At 29.5% G+C, this 27,163-nt stretch overlaps 3 protein-coding genes and 1 long non-coding RNA gene across 7 annotated transcripts in view; 2 read left to right on the top strand and 2 right to left on the bottom strand.

Annotated features, from left to right (window-relative positions):
* Positions 1 to 14: 14 nt before the first annotated feature.
* On the bottom strand, positions 15 to 7,856 carry LOC140673080 (hydroxypyruvate reductase). Of its 2 annotated transcripts, none has more exons than XM_072905720.1 (7): positions 7,697 to 7,856; positions 6,626 to 6,766; positions 3,371 to 3,522; positions 2,366 to 2,718; positions 1,857 to 2,075; positions 1,247 to 1,678; positions 15 to 729 (listed from the first exon to the last, which is right to left on the bottom strand). In XM_072905720.1, the coding sequence occupies exons 2-7, from the start codon at positions 6,758 to 6,760 to the stop codon at positions 485 to 487; spliced, it is 1,536 nt and encodes a 511-aa protein (XP_072761821.1). In that variant the 5' UTR covers positions 6,761 to 6,766; positions 7,697 to 7,856; the 3' UTR covers positions 15 to 484. The 2 variants fall into 2 exon arrangements, with proteins under 2 accessions (XP_072761821.1, XP_072761823.1); XM_072905722.1 differs by having other exon boundaries at positions 6,626 to 6,781.
* Positions 7,857 to 9,407: 1,551 nt separating this feature from the next.
* Positions 9,408 to 10,470, top strand: LOC140672905 (uncharacterized). The gene is made up of 3 exons (XR_012047975.1): positions 9,408 to 9,654; positions 9,717 to 9,927; positions 10,205 to 10,470. It is a non-coding gene; the product is annotated as an uncharacterized lncRNA (long non-coding RNA).
* Positions 10,471 to 12,719: 2,249 nt separating this feature from the next.
* LOC140672901 (sodium-independent sulfate anion transporter) overlaps positions 12,720 to 27,163 on the top strand; it is a 69,823-nt gene continuing 55,379 nt past the window's right edge. For 2 of the 3 annotated variants that reach the window (XM_072905387.1, XM_072905388.1), the window contains exon 1: positions 12,722 to 13,273. Coding sequence is in view for 1 of the 3 variants with exons in the window: in XM_072905388.1 (XP_072761489.1) it covers positions 13,246 to 13,273 (28 nt within the window). In the remaining 2 variants the exon portion in view is untranslated. Of the gene's footprint in view, positions 13,274 to 27,163 lie in introns of all 3 variants that reach the window. The other variant, XM_072905385.1, reaches the window with a different exon arrangement.
* LOC140672903 (trissin receptor-like) lies at positions 25,515 to 26,922 on the bottom strand. Its single transcript, XM_072905394.1, has one exon. It carries the CDS (start codon positions 26,667 to 26,669, stop codon positions 26,253 to 26,255), a length of 417 nt encoding a protein of 138 aa, XP_072761495.1. The 5' UTR covers positions 26,670 to 26,922; the 3' UTR covers positions 25,515 to 26,252.

The following is a 27,163-nucleotide window of genomic DNA, read 5'->3' on the forward strand; positions in this document are numbered from 1 at the left end:
TGTTTTATACTTTCTTTCGTTTTTTTTTTTTTTTTTTTTTTTTTTTTACATTTCTACGTTTACGCGTAAAAGTACGACTTACTTAATACGTTGCGCGTTGTGCTATGCGTAGTGAAAATATTTCATTATTATTATTATTATTATTGTGTAATGAAAATATTTCATCTGTTTTTACAATCTTTCTTTCTAAAAAGATATTTCTTATGTTAATATGTGTATTATCACTATTGTTTCTTATTTCTCTTTCTCTTTTTCTTACTTTTTCCAATCATTTGTTTTGATCAGATAATAAATAATGATTCTCTCTATATATAATATTATTAAAAGACTGCATAAAAGCTTTTTTAGAATTGCATAGAAACTTTCCACGCATTTATAACAATCGGACAATACTATAACACTTCAAAATTGGAGCTTCAATCACATTTCTCTCTTTTTATCAAGATCGTTTATCGTTGATATGTTTCTCTTGAAAACTGGCGGTTCAAAAACTTTCGATCTCGTCTACTTGTATCGAGATCTCCCGATCGGTTTGAACGATTACCCAGCTACCGTTGGCATTCAAATTGTGGATATTGATGCTCTTCGATGAGAAAACATTTACGATATTGGCGAGATCTTGTACTCTATTTGCACGATATAAGCAAATATAATCACTGAATGCGATGCCGTTCGCGAAAACAGCGTCGTCCAGAGCGAGCAACAGCGATTGATTGTCACGCACCGTTCCTGTAATATGACAAACAATAACATCAGTAATGTATTGTTTAACTGCAATGTGGATATATTTTATTCGCGACTTAAACTTTATAGGTAATAGCATAATAGCATAATACGCAATGAGTGAAATTTGTAATCATAAGTTTCTGAAAAATTTCCACTGGAACTCTCTATTAAAGTTTCAAGTAATTTGTAAGAAATTTATTCTTACAATATTCGAAATGATAAAAACAAAAATAAAAGAGTCCTAATGATATATACAATATATATGAAATTTAATTCTCAGATGGAAATTTTCTCAATTCACCCTACAGACTAAAATTCTCTCTTTGGAAATTTGAAACCACATTTATTTACAAAAATTCATACTTTTTTAAATTTAATTACTTAAAACATATGGAAAACTATAAAATTGTTTGGAAAAGAGCGAAAATCGAAATTTATCGATTATCAATTCGATTCGCTTCAAACTGTCAAACTATTAAAATTCTGAAAAATGCATCATTTTTTGTATTTAATATATTACCTTTGATGACATGCTGTCCAACTTTCACGATAACCGCGTTGTTTTCATCCTCAACATGGCTCTCTTGCAACCGTATGCCGATATCTTGCGCCAGAGTAGGCGCGTTAATTAGATTTAGGCCATTCTTTGTTTGTCCAGTTAATATACCGACCAGAACGGCCGTGTGTATAAATTGTTTGTCTTGCATACCACTCCCTACAGTCTGACTGTGAACGATCGTGTTTAATTTGCCCTTGAGGAAGCGACCGGCCAATTGACCCAATTTCTTTGACAATTCTATCCAAGGTTCATTCTCATTCGTCATTGCGGCAGATAAGACTGGAGCGTTTACGATACCGTTGACGGCATATTCCGTCGATTTACCGGACAAACCTAGGAATTGTTGAGCAATTTCCACCGCTACTCGTTGCTGAGCCTCGGCCGTACTCGCGCCTATAATGTATTAAAAAAAAAAAAAAAGTACTTAATTACGTGCATTATTTATTATACAACAAATGGTAATTTATTTTACGAAATTTAATGAGGGTTTAAACAAGGGGATAAAAAGAAAAATTAAATTGACATTGAAAAAAAAAATGGCAATATGACACATAAACATTGACACTTTTACCAAGATGAGGCGTCGGGATGACTTTAGGATGTTTAATGAGTTCCAAGGTGATCGGATTCTTTGGTGGCTCCTCCACGAAGACGTCCAAAGCTGCTCCGCCGCAATGGTCGAGTTTTAATGAATTCAAGAGAGCCTCTTCATCAACGATACCACCGCGCGCGACATTAACGATGTATACGCCTTTCTTGCATTTCGCCAAGGTTGTCGCATTGATCAAATCTACGAGCAAAGGAGTCTATATTATGCAATTATTCACAATTTTCCATATTATTAAATTGACGTGAAAAATTTCTTGCTTGCGCGTTCTTGGATCAAATTACTATATACTTTAAGTAAGACAATGAAAATCTTTTAAAAAAAACAGATATATTTTAAAGATTATTTATATCGATTGAGATGGATTGATAAAAATTCGAGATATTTGTGTAATGTGTTTTCATATTTGGCAAGCTTTTTGCGCTAATAATTTCAGAAAAAAAAAAAAAAAAAAAAGAGGAAAAAAACCGTACTTCTGGTTTGAGGTATTAACGGCGTATGAACAGTGATGTAGTCAGCCAGGGGCCATATTTCCTCCAAGTCGAGCAGCTTGATACCAAGCTCGGCTGCGGCCTCGGGTTTCACAATCGGATCGAAAGCGATAATGTTCATGCCGAAGCTCTGCATTCTATAAGCTACCTCGCGACCTATACGACCCATTCCAAGAATCGCGAGAGTCTTGCCGGATAATTCGTATCCCGAGTAGAGTTTCCGATCCCATCGGCCCTCCTTCAATGATTGCGCGGCTTGTGCGACATTACGCGCGAGCGAGGAGATCAAAGCGCATGTTAGCTCGCAGGCGCTGATACTGTTGCCGCCCGGGGTACTGCAATTGTCAAAACAAATTAATGCAATTATGCACTAACTGGTGCAGCTGCCATTTGCGTAAGCTCAATCAAATTAATTATTGTACTTTATTGAATCTTCTTCTTTATTGAATCATTTTTTTCCTATTGCTTGAGAGATTACTTATCGAGACGAATATAACTTAAATTTTATTAACTAATTAAATAAATATCAATTATTTTATTTCTTAATCAAGTAACTGATATAGTAAAAGAAATTTTCTGTTATTGTTTGACGAGCTTTAGCAATCTCATTATTTCATAAATTATTTTAAAAACATTAAAAAAAAAAAAAAAAACTTTTACAAAAAAAGGCAGCTTCTTTAAAGAAGGCATGTTTAAACGATAATTTTTATGGGCCAGTTTCTACCATTTCTCAAAGAAGACAATGTAGCGATTGCAGCATCTTATATCGTTTATATTACATTTATTATAATTGCTTTATATTCTTATATTCTTTATGTTTATATTGCAATATGTGTGAAATATAAAAGTTTTTCACCAAAAATTTAACATGGAAATGTTTTTAAAAATTGCTTCGTAAATTCGCAATTAATTTAATTATTTTGCTCATTTTAATTTTTTTCCGTTATATTGTAGATAAGAGAGAAGAGTATGAGATCATGTACGTACTTTAATACAATTACTCCTTTACGTGTGGCAGCTTGAAGATCTATGTTGTCGACGCCGGTACCAGCTCGTCCAACTACACGGAGATTTGGACAAGCGGCAAAAACATCCGCCGTAACTTTGGTCTCGGATCGAACGATAAGGGCATCGTGATTCTGTTCGACAAAGAAAGAAAACACACACACACACACACACACATATATATATATATATATATATACAAATGTTTATATCTCTCAAACAATAAGAGTGTAATTAAAAAATATAAAGGAAGGGGTTTATATATGTATATAAAATTTTATTTAATATAAATTTATATTTAATATGTGTATTATATAAAACGTGTGCACCGCATTTACGTCTTTGAGATGCAGAAAAAATTAACTTAATTAATATATTTTATAATATATTAACATTTTTTATACATAACTTATTTATGATTACTAATATAATATACATAATTAAGTTAAATATGATTCATGTTTTCATTTTATTCTTATTGCTTGAGAAATATTACTGTTGCGAAATTGATTATTTGCAAAGTTGAGAGAAATGTATTCCATGTGTCTAATCAATTTAGGTTTCATTATAATTATCCGCATAAAAGATAACGATATGGTTGCATGAGCGTCTATCGCAATGATTTTTTTTCGAATTGCGATACATATTGTAATAAACCCGTGAATTTTTACATTATACGGAATATGCAAACACAAAATGTTGAAACATTATGTAGCATACGTGTAGAAAATATGTTTAATAAATATTTTATATACCAACCAATATTTATTATAACACAAATATATAAATATTTGTAAATATATTTATTTCAGAAATATGTTTGACAGAGAGTTGAAGAAAGAATCTTTTTCTAAATTTTCATGTTTATTTTAATTTCAAACTTAATGTGTTGCCTATTTTTTGGAAAAAAAAATTGTATTTGAAGATTTCGAATATGTAGAAAAAGAAAACGGACAATTAAAATAAATTAAAAAAAAATTATTAAATTCACACAACTTTACGAATTAAATTCTTAAGGATTCTTTTTTAAATGATCTATTTTATTAGAAAATTTCCCTTTCCTTTCTTCAGCTATATAATGAGAAATAAAATTAGATCCAGAAAAACAAAGTTTTCCTGTTTTTTTTTTTTTTTTTTTTTCTTTTTTTTTACATTATTGTATCCAATATATCGCAATTTCGGATACGAAAATATTCGATTGATTTATTGATATTTGATTGATTTCAATTGCACTTTTATGCATTAATTAATTTTTGAGAATTTTCTCGTAGTACCCCAAGAGATTTATCTATTGAGAAATGCGAATGGAGACGGGATAGAATAAATCTCCTTGTACGGGCGCCTATGTATGTGGACATGCGACCACAAACCGGTGGTACAACGACCCGTCACAGAGCTAACCGGTATTCATGCCGACCGATTTAACTGGATTTAACCGGATTGCCGACTCGAATGCAAGCAATTAAGACGAGAAAGAATAAATGGAGACGGAGAGAAACCGGAGGAAACGATAGAGACGGAAAAAGGGGGAGAAAAAGAGAGCAAGATATGTCGCGTCCGATATGTGGTCCCTGTATTCATTTTATTCTGTAACGTTGTGCATTAAATCGAGAATGTCTCGCTTTATGATAGATTGGAACACTTGGCGGCTAAAGATTTATCTGATTTAGAAGAATGCCAATATTTCACACGTCATTAATTTTTAAATAGATTAGTTTAAATAGACTTGTTATTTTATATATATTTTATGACACAACAAATATATAAAAACGAATAAATAAATAATTATTTGCGTGATGAAAATGTTTCTAAATATTTTATTTTTACATAATTATTCACAAAATGCAGCAAAATATTTCGTTAATTTTATTTGATATTTGTAACATCAGATATAATTGTTTGTTTAAAATTTAAAGCAAAATAAAATTTCATCTTTCCGTGTAAGTTTAATTGATTTATTTTGAGATTTTTAACGCATATGGAAAAAAAAAAACAAGGCTTAATTGATAAAATCGGTTTAGCGTGTCAAACGTAAAAAATAATCTATCTGTGTATATAAAATATCTATGTGATAAAACATATTTCAATTTTAGTTACATAATTTTTCATCGAAATTTATGTTTAGATTCTCGCAAATAATGAGAGAAAGAAGAGGCTTATTATTTGTCTTATAAAATCAACTCACGTTTAAAAAATACATATTTTTATGCTTACAGAAAGCTCTTTTTTTATAATCTTATACGTGAGCTATATTTTTTTCTCCACGGCTTCTCAACACTGGTCCATTATCATAATTGATTTTATCTCTTACACGTGAATGCCAACGTAATCTAATTTTATGGAAAATTTGATTTCCTCATCTGACACGTAGTATTTCTCGTTTGATAGATTGTCCATCGATAATAATTTGTGATTGCAATCGTTAATAGTCGTATGCTCCAAGAAAGGTAAATTACACAAGCTCCGTATAATTAAAATGTTATGCATTAACTTTTCACAGTGTTATTAGTAATATAATGAAAAATCTAATAAATTATATTTATAAAAAAAACTGTTATTTTATTTTATTTTTACAATTAGTTAATTTCATGCGCAATATTTATTGAAAAATCAATCAATATGGCAAATTTTACACAATGCCAATAATGCTCGATGATGAGGATATATAAATATACCGATATTTATAGATTTTTTTCTCTAAATGTACAAAATATCCTTTCAATTATCACAAATTCAATAACTATTAAATAAAAAATACTAGTTGCATCAGAATCTAAGAGATTAATTAATATAGCTTGCAATTACATAAATACTGTTGAAATAAATCAAATTAAAAATAGTCGTTATATAAAAAATATAATAATTGATACTTTGAGAATAATTGGTCATTTTGAAATTTAAATGTAAAAAGAATCATCTATAAAAATTTAAGATTAAAATGTAGCAATTTAAAAAATTTTTAATAATGAAAGGCTCGTTCACAATAATGAAAGGATCGTAAAATAGCTTTGTAAAGTAAGTAAATGGCTTTTAATTCAGCAAGAAAAAAAGAAATTACCTTATTATCACCGATTAATCTTCGCATGATATTAGAAAACAATTCATGACTTTGCATTTTTCCACGTGTATGTACTTGACTCTTATCGTATTTGTTTTACTTTACAAAAGCATAGAGTGGAAACTATTCGCTATGTATGTACCTAATTTTTGTACCTAAATTTTGGTTAATTCACCTACCTGCAGCTCATTGATCAGCTCATCCTTCGATAGCTTATGTTTCGTGGTAACTGGAATGCCGTGTTCTGTTAATAATGCGCCACAAGATTTGTCCACGGGATCACTTATCAAAACACTCTTCAAGTTGACCGACATGTTACCCTTGAAGAAAAAAGTCTTCTCGAGTAGTTCAGAAAACATTGATATTCATGGATTTATAATTAGAGAGACGTTAGATGCGATAATAAAACAATTATGACTTGTGAAGATGCAGTAGATTACGTTAGATCAATCCCATATATATAATTAACCGCTGTAAAATATAGTCAGAACATAATAAACAACTTAATAAATGATACAATATTGACAGAAATAACGCAAAATTGCTAATGTAGTTTATTATCGAAGCTCGTGTATATTTCTTTTGTAATTGTTGCAGTAAAAAGAAAATATTGCTAGTCACTATAAAAGTTATATAAGCGAGACGTACATTTTTTTTTTTTTTCAGTTTGCTCGAACGTGACTATAGAAATTTTTTTCCGATCAATGTATTCTATTCAAATTTTCTATGACGTATTAATTTACATGTCAATGTATACGTATATATGTGTGTTAAAATTACATACTCAAAGATTTTATTGGCTTATCATGATGCTTCTCAGACGATAGGTGTTGTAGAAAAAGATCAAGAAAGATCATAAAGATGCTGTCCGGAATATATTTAAAAATGCTCTCTTCGTTTCTCTCTCTCGTATAATATAATTTTATCGTAAAATAAAATCATACTTGACATAAAGCTCGATAAACGGAAAATTTTTGAAACGTTTTGATAAGGTCAAGGCACTCGGAGAATTTTCGCAATATCAATATTTATATGTACATTGTTTTGTAAAATCTTTCGCTTGCTTTTAAAATTAAACGTATACATATGTAACGCGCGTTAATAAAAAGTAATAGCAAGAGGATAGCAACAAGTGTCAGATTTTGAAAGTCAGTTTTCCAAGTCGAAGCGAAACGGTTCTGTCTCCATGCGGAGCCTGCATATATACGAGATGATAGATAATTTGAATTTAAATGCAAAAAAGGACTTACCTCTTTTTATAGCGTACGTGGGGAATTTATAACGTCGCGGCTACTTGTAAAATGGTACTTTTCGAAAAGTAAGAGACACGGAAGAAAATAAACTCGTGACTGGTATTCCGTGTGTACGCGGTAGACTAACCGTACACCGTACACTGAGTCCTTCTACTGTGATTTATCTTCTTATAGTAGAATCCCCACTCTTACGACAAATGCGAATAAATTGTTGACAGACAACCTCGGTAGTCTCTCTTCCCGGCTCTCGTCCATTCGTCGACGAAAATTGCTCGATGTACATATTCCATGTCAAGAATGTCTTGCTTGGATAGGCATTTTTTTCAGGACGAATGTGCAGATAATTACTATGAATGTTCGTAATTTCCTCTATTAACCTCGTATTTACCCATGAACTTTCCGTTTTTAATAATTATCAGTAGGATAACTGATAAACTGAAATAAAACAGTAGAAAAATGATATTTTAATGACAACAAATTATTCAAGGTAATCAAATTATATGATTCATTCCCTCTCTCTCTAACGCATTCTTTATGTACATACATATACACATACGTACATATGCATGTCATATATGCACGCACGCACGCAGGCGCGCGCGCGCACACACACACACACACACACACACACACACACACACACACACACACACACACACACAGACACACATATATATATGATACAAAAATGTACATCTCGTTTATATAATTTTTATCGATTAGCGACGTTCTCTTCTTTTACTGTAAAAATGAATGATACGCTAGCGCCGATAATCGCAGCATTAGCAACTTTAATTTTATTTTTGTCAATGTTGCTTTATTAGGCTTAATTATATTATGAAACTATGTTGAGCATTTAATAGCAATTAACTACGCATTACGCACTTAATAGCGATAAACTACGCACTAACATGTAGCGCTACTATGTATTGTTCCACTTTAATTAATATAAGTTTAACATATATATATATATATTTTACACTATGTAAAAAATAAAAATATAGTTTTAAATTACCATTTTATATTTGGAAACTCTTAGAATATATAATTTTATTTATATATAATTTACTTACAAGATAGGTTTTACATTATACAAGTATGTAGCATACTACACCTAAAAAATTTGTTAAAATTCATATATATTATTATTAGATATTTAATCAATTGAATATTGCTTTTATGTAGTACGTACAAATTAACAAATTTCAAAACTACTCACTTGCCACTTTTCTTTCGTTATTAGAAATCTTATCAGTCATTAATCAAATTTAATTAACCATCACAATATTAAATTATTATAAATCTAATATGTATATTTAATTTGCTTATTCTCTCAATTTTGAAATAGGAAAATACTGATTTTGTAAATAAATGAGGACATCGAATTTTATTCATCCATATTAATCAATATTTTATATGTATATGCTTTCTATTTAATGTTAAATTAAATTAAAATTTGATATTCAGCATTTCAATTTATTATAGAGATATTTTTTAATAAATGATACTGATACTGTAAATATATATATATATATATATTTTCATTTTTTTATATTTTCATCATCACGTGTAGAAAGAGTCATGTGTCGGAAATTATCGCAGTGTGCAATGCAAAAATGATGCAATTGCTGTTGGGGGTCCGATTCAGCAATAAATAATCGCATTACAGTGAGATATCTCGTGATTCTGTGTTGGTGCAATCATCACGTGCTTTTTCTATCTCTCTCTCTTTTTCTCTCTCGGTCTCTCCCTCTGTTCTTCTCGTGCAAACAGCTTGATTCTCACTCTTTTTCTTTGTCGTCTGATAACGCGATTGCCACACGATGAAAGTGTAGACCCCCTGCTTTTGACTTGCAAAATATCAAATCTTAAAATATTGACCAGAGTTTAGTAAGCGACGTTAGGATTCAAATGAACAACATTCTACGTGCAAGCTGAATATTTGACAATGAGCCGTAAGTAAAAAAAAAAAAAAAAAAACCTCTTGACTCTTTTTAAATAACATACACGCAAATAGATTTTTCAGATTTCGCAACCACACGTTCCTCATTTAAATTAATTCAACGGAGATATCAATTTTTACGAGTTTTCGTGCGTGTCACATGTCAATCAAAACATATAAAGCATGAGACGCTACGTCACTGCAAACAGCGATATAAACGGGCGTCATCAAGTGGAGAAATCATCTGACTTCTCCGGTACCCCCAGCGGACCGAATTATCTTATCAGTGAGTGGAAAATAACTTTGTCAGAGAGCAGTTTGTCTTTCCGTTATGACAATGAGTCGTACGTCGTACTTATACGGTTCTATTCGAAAACATTCTCAACTTTTCCACCCAGTTTCTCCGATATATAATAGCGACTCTCGATTTCTCTAAAAATATGGGTCGTTATCCGCGTATATATATACTGGAAAGGCAATCGGCTCGTTTTAACTGGATCGAACGGCGATCAATCTAGTTTTGTATAATTATGTCTTCGATAAATCAATGGCTTTCATTCCAGATTGCTCGATTATTTACATTTACATTTACATTTTCGAAGCCAAAAGATTCCGTAGTTTTCTTAGCTCTCTTTATCTATATTTTATACAATTTATGCAATTTCACAGAATATGAGAGAGAGAGAGAGAGAGAGAGAAGGAGAGAGGCAGAGAGAATGATTGAAAAAGTAATTTGGTATGTCCAAGTAAAAAGAATCTGGGAAAAATAAATTTTAAATAAAAAACTAGTTTTTATTATTTGAAATTTACTATGCAGTAATTGTTTCAAAGATTGGGTAAAAGATTTTGCTTAGATAAAATTCTATTGAAATTGCCAACTATACTAATTAGTATATAGATAATTTTAATTTGCAATGCCTGACGCTATTAAAAAAAATTTCTAGATAAGAAAATATAACTAAAAACTAATTAGGTCAAACAAAATTAATAAGTGGTAGTTTAATTACAACTCAGAATCTTATTATTTTCTGATCAGATATATAGACAAAATACAGAGTAATCATATTTATCATCTAGAACATGCCCCATTGGATTTTTTCATCTCTTTCTTAATTTACGTTTACACTTGAAAAGGACCACAACCATATGGTCGAAACGTCGTGTAAATAAATTGAATAATTTTGGCTAGTCAGGTCGTTTTTAATTAACCCGTTGTTTATAATCAAATACTAGCGACTTTAATAACTTATAATTTTATCATCTAGTTTTATTTTTTTTTAACTGAGGGAAAGAAAGAAAGAGAAAAAGAGAAAGAGAGAGAGAGTTTTTAGTTTAGAAAAAATAATTGTACGATAAAAATATTTTTATAAAATGTTAATCTGACTTATTATTAAATGTAGAATTTTTTATAAGGCAAGTAAACTGTGAAAAAAGAAAATAAAAGCTTAAAAATAATGGATTCGTCTTCTACAATGTTAGCTTGTTATTAAAGTGAATCAAGATCTTATCCAATTTCTTGTAAATTGTAGAAAAATTCATGATGAAACTGCTTATTATTCTTAACCCTTGTAGGTCATACATTTTTTTGTTGTTCCTGATCTACATATGGGTCTTATCGCAATTTAATTGTTTCAAAGTGCTTGAGAAAATTTACAAAAATCTATATATTCTTTGACATCTGTAAAAAATGATCACGTACATAATTAAAGTTTACAAATAAATTTTAAGCATTTTTTTATTAAAGCCTTTGGGATATTTTATTGTTCAAATATTAATAAAGCCATATATGTATGACTTTTAAGAATTAACAATATAACCTTTAAAAGTTAAGTTGTAGAAAATAAATATCTTTGTATAATGTAGAATTCTCAAATATAGATTTAGAGATATGTACAAAGGATGTATTTTTTGTATAAAGAAAAACCAAAGAAACCTAACAAAATCTCTCTCTCTCTCTCTCTCTCTCTCCCTCTTTCTCTCTCAATACGAAAGTATTCTTAAATAAAATAATTTAAAAAAATTAAAAATTTTAAATGCTTTAAAGAATAAGGAAAAATACCTGTGTAGAAATATTTCACTCGTAAGAGTAAATAAGAAAGAAGAGTAAATATCGGACAAAGACATTTTATAATTAACCCGATATTTTAGAAATCGGTACCTGTTTGTTGAGAATATCGCTCGGCTAAGTATCGCGAAATGTTTTACCCGTATTTCTTGCTACGAGTTGATCGTATTTGCGGTATCTTACCTCGATCATAATTTCCGGACGTTTCTCAGGGGAGATATTCCTCGTCCTGTTCAGAAATCCTGATTCCTTCTCCTTTAACGATCATGACAAGAGACTGATGTAGTTATTGAGTTTTCCACGTAATAAAACAGTCTAGCTTGTTTTCTAGTAACATCTAAATTCTGAGAGTCTTCCGTGGATGATTAATGTTTCTGTGTTGCATCTTGGAGAACTATATATTATTAATGTCATTAATAATATATAAAATATCGATTATTTTCAAATTGTATGAAAAATATCTTAAAATATACATATTCTTAATAAATAAATAAATGAATAAATAAATATATATATATATAGATACATATATGTATGCATATATATAAAATCATTATAGTTATATCATCAATATATAATTAAAATTAAATATATAATAATTACAATAAATACAATAGTTAAATATAATTATATATAGATTATTAAAGTCATTAAATATCTTACAAAAATATCTTACAAGATAGTTATACATTATTTTGTTATAATGACATGAAATATTTTATTAAGAATTCACTTCGCGATAATCTTATCCTAATATTTTTATGCGTAAAACGATAAGAAGAGGATTAATCGTTTTATAGATTTCAAAAAAGTTTTATTTGCGCGATTGGTTACGTTTTTATAATTAATTGCTGCGATATCATCATCAGAATATCTGGACGCTTTTTGATATTTGAAAATTCAAATTGTAGAGATAAAAGTATATATGCATATATGTATTTATTATATGCATATATGATTAGATATTGCATATCAGAGATATTGCATAGCAGAGTTGCAAATCGAATTCGCCTCACATGTTATCTAACAGCAATGGAAATTGTCAGTATCGGTATTTAGCCACGACCAACAAAAGTACGCAAACATTTTGTTAAACGAGGATAGTCTTGTTCATGATAAGAGACAGTGCTGAGCGGAGAGGAGAAGAAAAATCGGAATTAACTGGTTACATGACATGAACTCGAGACCCCACCGAGATGACGGAAGAGAATGAAAGGAAAGAAACATACGAGATAGAACACTCACATGATTCGAGGGATCCAAAGAGAGTATCATTTGTATCGGAATACCGAAGGGCTAATCATATTCGTTCTTATTCGACATTTCACAATTATCAAATGTTTATCGTTAAATCAGTAGTGTTTCACTCCATGCAATTTTATGTTTTAATAAGTGAAGTTTGAATTAATAAGTGTTTTCGATTCTGTGTTCAATTATGTGATAATAAATACTAACTTTCACAATTTCGTGTAATTGTAAACTCTCTATGTTACATAGAGTATATTACAAACACAAATTACAAACACTAAAGATGCAACAATGCCGGCAAAAAATATTACTTCTTTAAGTAAGTACAAGATAAATTTATATAATTTTTTCTTCATTGATTGTAGCTTGGAAAATGCAATATTTCAAATTTTATATAAAAAGAAAAAACAAAACTTATGTACTTAAATACTATGTATGTTTCGCTTGTCAGCGAAATTATAATGCGGACTTGTAATTATCTCGTTTACTCAATAATCTTTTCCTGTTATTAGAATAAACATTTAAAATGTCTTCTTTTTATCTCTCTCTTTCTCTATTAGTATATCTCAACGTGCATTATCTTAACATGCTATACATTCATGATGCAACATATGTTCATACAATAATCAACGTTTCACGTCAACGTACGTCTACCGCAGCCACATGAATTTATCTTCTTGAATCTTTCACAATAAATTGCATATAATCATTCTTTTATACAGCATGTATTATTATGCTGAAACAAATTGAGATAAAATTCATTTATTTTATCTTTACCTTCTCTTACATTCCGTATAAAATGCGTCTGAAATTATGATACAACTGAAAAAAGATCGCTTATGTCAGCAAAAATAAGACGTAGAAATGTAGAAATAAAATATTTTTCGTACGAAACTTCGTCCGAGAACATAAACATTGAAAATTGAAAAACTAATAAAACACATATTTATGCTTTTTTTAAGTTTGAATAACCAATGAATAACTAAAATAGAAAAATGAAAAAACTAATTACGAGTTAAAAACTGGCCAATAAATATCGACTAATTTTCGGATTTATTGAAGTACAATAACTGTTTAATGACTGAGTAAAAAATTCTGTTTAGATAAAAACATATCTAGAGTACAGATTGCTATATAGATATTTTCAATTTTTAATAATTTAACATTTAATATTATTAAAAACAGCATTTTTTTTCTTATAAATAAAAAAATAGGTAAAAATTAATCAGGCAGAACCGATCAATAATTAATAATAATTAGTTTATGCCAAGTAAAAATTTAGAATTCTGATTATTATTTTTAGTAATAATTAGACAAAAATATTTCTTTTTTTTTTAAAATTGAAATTTTTTAATTGTACTTTTATTTAATGATATATGGCGTAAAAGCTTTACGCCACTTTAGCTTGATTGTTTATAATTTGCGACAAAATTTAAGACAGAATTCTATTTACAGATTTTATGTATCGTATAATGTGGAAAATATTTAAGCGCGTAAAATTCATACGAATAAATATATAAAATACGTTAAGATATATGACACGTAGGATTACAAATATTGCAAAAAATTCTGTGTTTAATTTATTAATTAGATTTTTTTCGCAGATTTCGCCAACAAATATTCTGAATATCTACTAATTGTAAAATTATAAACTCAAAGCAATAAAGCGATGATAGAAACGAGCTGAATCAATGAATATAAAAGTTGGACATTTCGTGCTAATGAATATATATATTCATTAGCCATTTCCTTCTAATTACAAAAATACTTGTTTTTTTTTTGCATTTGTAAACTGCATTGAAAAATAAAGTTCTGTTTATTATAATTTGATTAAAGATGAAATAGAGAGATATGAAATATTACTATTAAGTAATAGTTTTGACGAGTGTATAGCTCCGTCCCTGCTTTGTTTTTTGCATACTAATATCATAAATCACAATATTAAAAATATAAAAAGTATTACAGATAAAAGAGATATTAAACATTTTATTAATTATACATTATATATATTATAATGCGCATATATCATTTTAATTAAATAGTGTTAAATTATTGTCAAAAATCATTTGTATAAAAGTATATGTATATTTTATATATTGTATATTTGTATTAAAGAAAGATACTTATATTTATTTTATCTAAATCAATATTTCTGTTATAATATGTGATACTTGCAGTGGTGTTTTTATGTAAAACAGATAATTTACCTATGAAACTTGACATTTCTGATAAATAATAATTTTTGTATTTCATGTTTCGTATAATAGGAAACTTTTAACTCGTAGGCACGCGCAGACTCGATAGTAGTTAATTAAGGACACTAATTACTATCAAATGCTCAACTACAGGTTATCGTATATATGAGAAGGTCAAGTAATGCATGCATATACGTTACCACATCGTGTGCTTTATATCTCGTGACATTCACGTGACAAGTCGTAAGAACCAGTTTCGAACACATAAGCTGTTTCAAAATTTGCGCATATTGTAATCTTGAATCGATTATATCGTAATTTTGTAAATTAGATAAAAAAATGTAATACAGAAAATGTCGTACAATGAATGTGTTCAACATAAGTTTCTAAATTTTATCGGTACAATTTAAGAAACCTTGTGATGATACGATAAAATTGACGAATTCTTGAAATCTTTATACTTATCTCTATAAATAAAGGTGATATTGTAAATCTATCAATTGCGATAATATTTATCATATCTTGATATAATATTTAATATAGATATTTTTCTTTTCAATTCATTCTCAACACATTTATTTTTATTATTTTTTATTTATTTAAGTACGACTAGCGTCACGTAAATTATTGAAATATCGTACGAATGAAAAATGAAACATGGCGAAAGGAGTAAGTAATGGGTTACTGTGGAAAATTTACTTTTGTACCTTTTGGCTTGAGAACATGCATTCTACATTTCGTTTTTCTGGTCTGTTTCCCTGCGTCGAATCGACGGCGTTTTTGTTTGTCGAAAGAATTGCTTCGATAAGAAAACGAACCTTTCGTGATATCAGGCGTGATGCCTTTCTAAATGGATATATATATATCAACTAATACACAAACTGTGTAGTGGCAGTTCAAATGGAGGAATTTTATTTTAACAAAAACCTTGCAGTTTATTACTCGCATTTCTCTGTACTTTTATGTGTTAAAAGTGAAAAAACAAAAATGTGTTTACTATGAAAAAAAAACAATGTTAAATATATCTAGAGAATATTTATAATATAATTTAGTTTAAAAGCCGATAGTATAATTAAACTGTACTGAAGAGTTCAGTTTTAAGATTAGTTTTGACAAGACGTGTTTCTTTACCGTGTTGGTTTGTCTTATTAATATTTCACATCAGTGAAATGTTTAATTACCTTTCACGTTTACAACACGTTATTTTACATCCTTTGCTTTATTTAAATTGACACTTGAAAAGGACCACAACCAGATGGTCGAAACGTTTTGCAATTAAATAAAGAATTTTGGCTAGTTTGGTCGTTTAATTATACTATTAGCTTTTAATTAGGTACTAGCGATTTTGATCTAATAATTTAAAAAATAATTAGTTTATTATTTTTAATTCAATCAAATCAAATAGTCAACAATTGAAAATTGAAATACAAAACAATCAAAGTCTCTCGTTCCACTCATATCGTATTTATGCAAGATGTTTCAAAGTTAAAGTATCTTGGATTCATGTATATTTTATACACAAAATTAAGAAAACTAGTAAAATAAATATTATAAAATAACAATAAAGTAGCATGCACGAATACGCCCCCTCCCCCCCCCCCCTCCTCCTCCTCCACACACACACGCAAAAGAAATTTTTTAAAAATATTATCAAGATAAATTTTTCTGCTGGCCAATAAATATTGTGAAATATATTACATGATAATTATTACTGAATCTGTGATTATTTATACGTGGAGATATATATTTATAACTTTAACAATAAGAATAAATGAAATTGTGGTATAATTTTATTTCAAAGTATATAAATGTTATATAAATCTCTCTCGCTTTATCCCTCTAAAAGAATAATTTCTCTCTCGTTGCTGAGATGTAGGTGGAAAGAGAAAAAAACAAGCCCGCATGTTAGAATCTAAGGATAAAAAAGGAAACTTTATTAACGGAAGGTTAATAACGGAAGAGTAAAACAAAGTACGCGCGGAAGAGAACGATAAAAAAAAGAAAATAAAATCTCTCCGACAAAGTGTCCTCGCGATGATAATCCGCATGGAACGCAATGCAACTTTGTGCGACTTAAGTAAATCGACATACATGGTTGGAACAGCTGGTGAATTATGCACATACAATTATACGTGACTGCAACATTTAAACGCGGATTAAACCCTCCAAGTAATTGTAATTTCAGCGAATTTATGCGCGTTTAATCATTCTTCGACGAATTATCGATATTTTCCGTTCCTTCTCCGTCGACCTTCCGCTGATCTTCAATTTGAACAATCGTTGCAATAATAATTTCAAAAGTTTTCACATATTTATTAATTTTTACTACAAATTAAACGCTTTGTAATATCAAGGAATTAAATATATATAATTAAAAGAAATGTAAATAAAATATGTTGCCGTTTATAGTTTTTTTGAACTCCTTCTAGCTAAGAGTTAATTTAAAAACTTGTCGTGTTGATTTTGGTATTCGTCGTCTAAAATTCAGCATAACATTTGCTTTTTTTCCATTCTCATCAGCCAACATAAATTACATTTACTTTTTAATTGTAAATTGTAAATAACTGGTTTGATATCAAATATTTTTGCGAGATGTACTTTTAAAATTAAACGTCCTTTGACATCTTTGCGTTTTAGCTTTGCGTGGGTGCCTACAAGTTTTGCCTACGCTCGGCTGCGATTGCATCAGGATACACTGGCGTCTCGCAATTATCATCATTCAGGCGTTATAGGCAACGTTTTTGCATTCATATAATTGCTCCAATAAAACTTCATCCATCATGGAAAGCACACAGACTTAAAAAAATTACTAAGATTAAGAAGGTGGTCAACTTGGCAACAAACTTTGGATATTTTGCTTATGCAAAAAAATGTTTTCTTTTAAATAAAAATTATTTAAAGTTTCAAGTTTTAGTATTATTCTATTAAAAAATAGCATCTCAACATTTCTTTGTAGCAACACAATCTTTTTTATTAAATTTTGATGTTTTTTAACTTTGAGATTTTTTTATATTGCAATATTTGATTTTTTTATTGATATCCACTTTCAATGTTTCTAGACGTCTAGAGTCTAGAGTCTAGAAGAATTTAAAAGAAAACTTATAGCTAAGCGTGTGATTAAATATACATATTTTAATTTTTCACACATTCGAAAAATGATTATCAGAATTTGTGGAGAAATTATGAAAAACTATTATTATATAAAACTATATTCGAAAAATATTAAATTTTAGAGAAAAAATTATTCTAAATTTTGACAAATAATAAAAAATATTATTACAATCGCCAAATATCTATTACATTCTGTATTCTCATTTCGTTCAATTCAATTTCGTATAAAGTTTTAGCGTATTCAATTTCAGTTCTAAATATTGTTCTTTGCAATGAGAAGTTTGATTCGACAGATTCCAATAAGTTTTGTTAATTTCACGCGATGTTACAACTTCCATACTAAAACATAATACAGACTATAGATATAACTATCATATTTGTATCTGTTATTTGCCAATAGTTGGAAACGTTTGCATCAATCATTTGCTAATTAATTCAGACAGTCTTGATGGGCAGCATAATTCGTTACACATGAAACATTATTTAAATTAGACGTTAATTAAATCAATGTAATGTTTAAAATAATAAGAGAAAGGAGAGAGCAAATGAATAATTGAACGAATGAAATGTTTTATAATGTTTTTCTCGGTTTTATACTAGTGGCGTACAAAAAAAAATATACATTTAAATGTAAAATATAACAATGTTGAAAATTGATTGAATGTCAGAGGTTTACGGGCAGGTGGATTTTTTACGGGTTCGATTAATGTTTCATTAAAATTGAACTTTAACGATGGCGACATTCAGCGTTGCCGAATAATACTTATTGTTAGGTTGCGTTTTCGCTTTGACTATTCGCGTCATTTACAAAGTTCCATCCTTTCACAATACACTACACCTACACTACATTATTGCTGGCTTGGAGAACATTATTATGTCCATGACGTTACTATGGGTTTTACGAGTAAATGATTTTAATGAATGGAAGCCACAAGTTTGAATTTGGTGTAAGTTTCCTTTATAGCAAATAGAAACTACACAAAAAAATCTCCAAAAATCTCCTTGCCTTTAGATCAATATACGTATTTCTATTCATATTCATTAAATCTCTACTATTTTATTTAGCAAGAACAAGGTCACATGCACTAAGAAAATGATTTCAAACGATTAAACGCTTTATTAAAAACTTTCATTATTTCCAAACGTTATATTAAATCTTTTTTTTTTTTTTTTTTTCTTTAATAAAACAATGATATTAAATTTTATGAGAATTTTACGTGAAATATTCTCGATACGTCTTGTGTAATAATAATAATAATAATAATAATATATCAACAACATTTTGTAAACTATGGCACGACAAAAATTTTAGGACGAAAATTGAAGAAATTTCGATTGTGCCAACAAACTTTTTCCGCTTTTAAGCAAGATTTGAGTTTATTAAGACCATTGTGCAGTGAGTAAATATTCTTCCGGTATTTGATGATCGATCGGTTTAAAAGTGCGCTTATGGAAAGAGAAAGATAAAGGCTGAGGTCTCTCTTCCCTCACACCCTAGAGATGAGAAATTCTGTACTTGTGTGTTCTTCGACATCACAAAGAGCTCCGTCGGTCGATGCTCGTCTCCCCGCGATTTCGCTTTATTCGAGTCGATGCCTTTGAGAAAGAAATAGTGACGAGAGAGGCGAAGGGAAAGAAGAGAAAGTTGCTTCCGGACACAATCGATATTAGAAAAAAACCGGAGACGCAAAGCTCTCTGTTCTCGCTCTTTATTTCCTCTGACAATTTTCCTCAAACGACTCTTATATTCGCCTCTTATAGTCGCGACAGATGAAATTGCCGTCACGCGTTTCTCGCGACTTTTACAGTTTATAAGCGAGGCTCAAACATCTGTGTTCCGTGTTCCATCCTTCGTGTATCCTTCGGACATGTTTCTATCAAACAAGACGATGTGTACTATGCTATATATGCTTTAATATGTGCATTTTTCTTTTTACAAATATTTTTAAGATCCTGCTTTAAATGGCTACAACAAAATAATAAAAATAGATGTAAAGCTATTTTATATCATTAGAATGCCTAATTTTATAAAATTTATGTGTTAAATTATGACAAATAATAATTGATCAAACTAATTAAATTTTCTTACTTCTTCTTTAATAGCTTAATTTCGAGAGCATTATTCTATCAGCAATTTTATATGTTTTTGAAAAATAAATCTCAATGAGAGATAGATATTCTCATTATTTTTTTATTTTGCAACTTTTTTCATTAAAGATATAGAGCACACGATTAAGGATCATAAAATCTACATAAAATCTATATCTAAAAATTAAAGCTTAATATATATATATATATTGTTACGTCCGCGGGATCGATATATATCGAACACGACGCAACTGACACTCGCGGACCGCACTCGTAAATAAAAATACACTTTTAAATTAAAAGGGATAACTTTAATGGTAAACGCAAACTCCAGAAACACAAATATCGATGTAAGACGCGACCGTTCAGCTTGACAGCTGTCAGAGATTTCTCTCAAAATGTCTGCCGTTTGACAACCGAATCTCCCGATATCCCGGAGACGATATATATATATATATATATATATATATATATTAACGCGCTCTTGAAAACTGACTTGTAATTCTTTAAATCTTTAACAGAGAAGTATTAAATAATTTTGTACAATTATCTCTTCATTTAAACTTCCGCATAGTAATAAGTAATTTGATCAAGACAAGCAATTAGATAGTGAAACGTGATCGTATTTTCATACTTTCTTTCAAATATTTGTCCGATATAAAAAATATTTGTTCGATTTAAAAAATTATACTGTATTGAAAAGAAAAATTTTACAAAAATGTTTGTTTTCTATAATTTTTTATGTATAAGTGTACATTAAATAAATAGTTTTTCAAAAAGTTTAATTATAAATTATGTAATATTACATTTATAATTATACGTTAATTAATTATAGCTCAATTTTCCCCGTGTTAATTTTGCTCATCGAGCAAATAATTTTCAGTTAATAATCATATTGCGTACACGCACATCTTCTTTTCATAAACTATAATTCTAGTATTGTGCTTCTAGGCAAAATGATTGCAATCCATAATAAAAAAAAAAAAAAAAAAAAAAAAAAAACAGTGAAAACCCGTAAATTGTGTTCAAGTCGAATTTCGAGATTTATGTTGTTGCACTTTTTCCGTGCGTTTGATTAGCGATCAAAAACGTTGAAAAGTGAATATTAATTGAATTTTTTGACCATTTCTTGACAGTTCGGTGAAGCATGTGCTATATGTTATTTCCAAATAATAAAAATACATGTTTAAAGAAATATGAATTACTATTTTACTATTACTATTTTAATAACTGTTAAAATTTTGTAAAAAATATTTTTAATAAACTTGTAAAATATTTATTTATTTATTTATTACAAATAATTTTTATCATACTGTTGTCTTTGCATCTATCATCGACCAATCAATAATATATAGTTTAACAATTTAATAGATTTTAATATTAAATTAATACACTTCTCAATATTAATACATTACGTTTATTAACCTCGCTTACGAGATATGATGCACTTTATACGAATATCTTATATAATACTATAATTAGACACACGGAAAAAAGTGTAACAATATAAATTTCAAAATTTATTATTTTATACAAACTTAATTTTTTTACAATTTATTAAAAAGCACAATCGAGAATAGAAGTAAGAACTTTACGAGATCATCTCTTAGCACGCTGCAAAATTATTTATTAATAAGGACAACTTATATATAAAGAGCTAATCTTGTTAAGTCTTGTGATTGCTGAAACGCTCATCTGTCAAACGACTACGATTATTCTATTAATTTTGTTGTTCCTTGTGTTTTGTATTCTTATTGTTAGTTCAATATTAAAGTTAACGTATTATCTTTTAAAAGTGTCACATTTTTTGTGCAAATGCTGGTAAATGAATGACAGTACCAAGAATAAATATCAAAATTAATTAAAATCAAATCAGAAAGTGCAACAATAATATATCTCGAAAACTATTAATTCTTTTATATAATGTTCTCTCTATTTTAATATATAATACAATATAATTTTATATAAATATAAGGATAGAGTGTAAAAATAACTTATAATTTTTTTATACTATATAAAAGAAAAAGAAAAAATATAAGTATATAAAATTATCGTGTATATTATAAGTGTATATTGTAGGAATGGTAGTGCTGTCGAAAGAACTCTCCAGTGACATATGAATGCATGATTAGACTGATTAGGAGAGACGGAAGAGGATAAAATGGAAAATGTCTTTAGGCAAATTTTTCTTTTATAAAAAGGTAAAAAAGGCGAGAAAAGTAATGGCTACACGAGTATCCATGATTCCTAGTTTAATAAATAAATGACGTATGATTATGCATACAGTATTATGTTAATTCCAAATTCAACACAATTGGATTTATATTCGCAATTTATAAATTGTTTGAATATAATGTCCAATTATAAAGATATATATATATATATATATTAAAGGGATGCGCGCGAAAAATAATAATTTCGCTCGACATTTATGTCTAGAAAAAATCATTTTCAAATAGACGAAAAATTATGACTAATATTTCATGGTTTCGGGATCTTGTAGAATAGAATTAATTTCTCCCACTGATTTCATTCAGCGCGATTCGACAGAAGCACACGTCAACAGCACATTCAATTATGAGAGATAACACAGAAGGAGCGGAGAAAGGAAAGGTGAAAGGAAGAAAGATGAGATTGTTTGTTTGTGACGAGGTTGTTGGAGATGCAAATTTAAAATTTGCCTTTGGAGATACATCGTTGAGAATGTATGCGACGCGTCGCGTCGGGAAAAATATACATATATTTGAGAGTCGAAGAAACTTTTTTTTCTTCTAGAGCAAATTACGCGCGCTGCGTCCCAAGTGGTGCTTGTATTTTTAAAAGTGTTTTACTTTATAGAAACTGTTCCGGACCTTTGCTACCCATAAAAAAAAAACCACGGCCTAATACTTTACGTATACTTTATGTGTCACTTCACAAATCACTGATTTTAATACAGACTTTTCAGCAGAGCGAGATTGCATTGTATACGAAATGTCTTGCAATCACTGAATATCTTTTTTCTTACAAATAAAAATATTTATTATATATATATATATATATATATATATATATATATATATACAGGGTGGACCATTTTAATCCATCCAGTCGAATATCTCGAAAACCAAGCCCGGGAGAGAAAAATGTTTCAGACAAAAGTTGTATGGTTTCGAGAGGGCCATAAGATGGTACAATTGGTTTGACCTTGAAAAGTCACTTGAAGGTCACGTGAAGGTCATTTCAAGTTTTTTAAATGGAACACCCTATATATTTTTACATATTCTTGTAGCTCATCTCGAGAGCTTTCCAAAACACTTATGACAAAGTATTTTTCATTAAGTATTTTTTGAGTTATAACGCTTCAAAGTTGCAGTATTTTGACATAAAATACAAGATATCTCGTAAAATATTCATTTTTTTATTATCTTACTCTAATACTTTTATGCACAGAATAACGAGACGAATCAATTGGCATAATTAAAACACATAATTATGTTAAAGTAAAAATCTGAATTTGCAACTAACAGTTACACATTTTTACTTATAATAAAAAAATGAATATTTTACGAGATATCTTGTATTTTATGTCAAAATACTGCAACTTTGAAGCGTTATAACTCAAAAAATACTTAATGAAAAATACTTTGTCATAAGTGTTTTGGAAAGCTCTCGAGATGAGCTACAAGAATATGTAAAAATATATAGGGTGTTCCATTTAAAAAACTTGAAATGACCTTCACGTGACCTTCAAGTGACTTTTCAAGGTCAAACCAATTGTACCATCTTATGGCCCTCTCGAAACCATACAACTTTTGTCTGAAACATTTTTCTCTCCCGGGCTTGGTTTTCGAGATATTCGACTGGATGGATTAAAATGGTCCACCCTGTATATATATAGACATGCAACAATATTCATTCCAATATAGTATCACCATGCAAATCTAGTGCAAATTATCTTTCTGTGAACGTAAATAAATTGTATTGTATTATATTATATTTTTGGCGATCGATTGTTGCATTTTTTTACATTTAGATTTTTATTTTATATTAATTAGTTGGAAAACGTTATTATTAGAGTATTCAATTTAAAATCAATTTATCTAAAATAATATACATTTTTTAAAAATATAAGTTTGAGCTTTTTCAGTATCGTGATAATTTTAATATATATTATTCAATTTCTGAAATAAAATCTGAAATATTTTGGTTCAGATTTTAATGTATATTTTTCGATATCAGATTATAATGTATTTTATATTCAGTAAAGAGAGATCAATATATTCAAAGTAAAATTTAAAATTTTTGCAAAAATTTATCTTGTTTGATTTATGCTACATACAAATAATCTTAGAAAAAATGCAGTGTAAGTATGTAAAAGAAATTTGTAGTAAGTATGTTATACTGCACTTTTTAAATTATAACTTGCTTTATTTTTTGTTAATTAGTTGACATTAATTCTATAATATAATAATAAGTCTTCAGTACATAGTTCTGTAATATTCATTCACACATGTATAATTCGGTCTCCTCTTTTCATACATTTTTGACGAGCATGACTTTTCCGTTAAATAAGTACAGCGAGTGGTTAAACTGTTAGACGACTGAGTTATTCGAGTGGATTTTTTTGCAGCTTTAATAACAATTGTATTTTTTTTTTTTTTTTAAACTTGAGAGCTGAAAAATATTTTCAAACAGTTGAAGATTAGTAAGATTATGTAAAAGAATCGACATTCGCATATAATAATTGAGACGAAATATCAAAAGATATTATATATACATATATATATATATATATATATAATAATAATAATAAATTCTACGATACTTTATTCAAAAATTCGATATATGCAATATTTTAATATAAATATGAATCTGTAGCTATCGATCGTATCTGGGTTGCATAATGCAATTTCTTGTCGTCACTTCAAACGCAGTGTTAAATTGAGCGAATACAAAACAAAACTCACAACAGTTTCTGTCTGTATTGTTTATGCATTGAAAGACAAAAAAATGGGAGTGAAAATGGAAGTACGTATGCACTTTGAATAAGCTCCGATTGAGAACTCACCGTACTAAGTTTTGCTGTGCAATCTGTGCATACACGAATTACATACATAAAGTTGAATGCCGCTGACACCACTTGACTAGAATTCCAAATGTTCTCTCTCTCTCTCTCTCTCTCGTGCAGTATAAACTATCGCTATCGAGGTACATATCTTGTTCCCGAAACGTAGCAATTTCCGCGATTATATATAATATGAGCCAAGATTAAGATTACAGCGTCACGCATCGGTAAGAAATTGAGCTGCGAGTTTTGCGTCGATTGAGATACATAATACAATATTTGCATATTGAAGAGCAGAGAATCAATTTTCACAAATCAGATAAATCAGATCTCGATTCGGTAAGACATTTGTATTTTTATATTTCCTGAAAATCGATTCGCTACTAGAATTTGGAGACACTTTGAAAGTAAAACCTCGACATCGAGGTGCGATAAAAATATCTCCAATAATACCGAGGGAAATAGTTTCTCGCCACGAAACTTTCACCCGATTCGACGCCTATCCATATATATATAGATAGATAGGGATACACAGGACGCTCCACAGACTGTGCACCTATTGTCTATATATCCAGCAATAACTTTTCAGCTCGTTTGAAATAAAAAAAGCTTCGGAGCGTAAATAAATTCTCAACGCAAAAAGCCTTTATTCCGTTTTTTTCGTAAGAGACCGCATCGAAAATCGAAATAGATTTGCTAGAAAAATCCTGCAGGCGCTCGCGCCTCCCTGTCTCCCTGTCTCCCTGTCTCCCTGAGAGAAAGCCTGTGAGTTGCCATCCTGGAATATTCTATTCTACGTACAAATATGCTTCTTGCTAAAACCCTTGCTAAGAGAATTTTGATTAGTCGTAGTTTTATTAAGCGTTCTTGCCGTAATAAGTGCTCTGCCGTGTGATGGTCTGCGTGGTGCATGGGCTGTCTTGGACGGAGCTCAGTCGGACGACCGAGCTGTGTGGTAAATTGGTGCTTAGGCCGTTTTCATGACGATTCGTATGATCGCCACTGGTATACACCATGGCCAGAGCGCCGCTACGATCCCTACCACCCTTGCAACGCAGCAGCTCGCGCATACCTTTGCGAAAGTTGCGCGATAAAAAGGCGTAGAGCAGCGGATTCAAGCAGGAATTCATATACGAGATGAGGAAGGTCGACACAGTCAACAGAGTGCTGAAATCCGACGTGCGGTCGTAGTTTGAACCCCAGTGTCGCCAGACGATACGTGCCTGCTGGGGCAGGTTGCATATGGCGAACATCATCACCACGGCGATCAACATTCTGCAAAATAGCGGCCAACGTGCTCGAGAAATTGCTTAGGTGCCCAACAACCGTCGCCTTTTAACCATTAACCATTCGCAATTGCATGTCGCAAATTTTTTTGCTTTCTTATTAATTGCTCAATTATTTGATAATTAATTAATTTAACATCTTCGATTGTCAACATGTTTATATAGATTATAGTAAAGCATATTTAGAAGCTTTTTCGAAGCGACTGAAAGAAAATGTTAAATTTAAAAAAAAATGCCATTCTTATTAAATAAACAATTCAACAATTGTATGATTAATCTTGGCATATCTTGAGAAAATTATAAGTCTAATTACAAACATATTAAACAAAGGAATAACATTGTAATAATCGATAGTTTTGTACTTTAGTCACGCCATCGTAATGTCAATCATGCAAGCATATATTTTGCACATTTTTCCAAGTTTACACATCTAATATATATATATATATATATATATATATATATATATATATATGTATATG

The sequence above is a fragment of the Anoplolepis gracilipes genome, chromosome 14, assembly GCF_047496725.1.
Source record: "Anoplolepis gracilipes chromosome 14, ASM4749672v1, whole genome shotgun sequence".
NCBI lineage: Eukaryota > Metazoa > Arthropoda > Insecta > Hymenoptera > Formicidae > Anoplolepis > Anoplolepis gracilipes.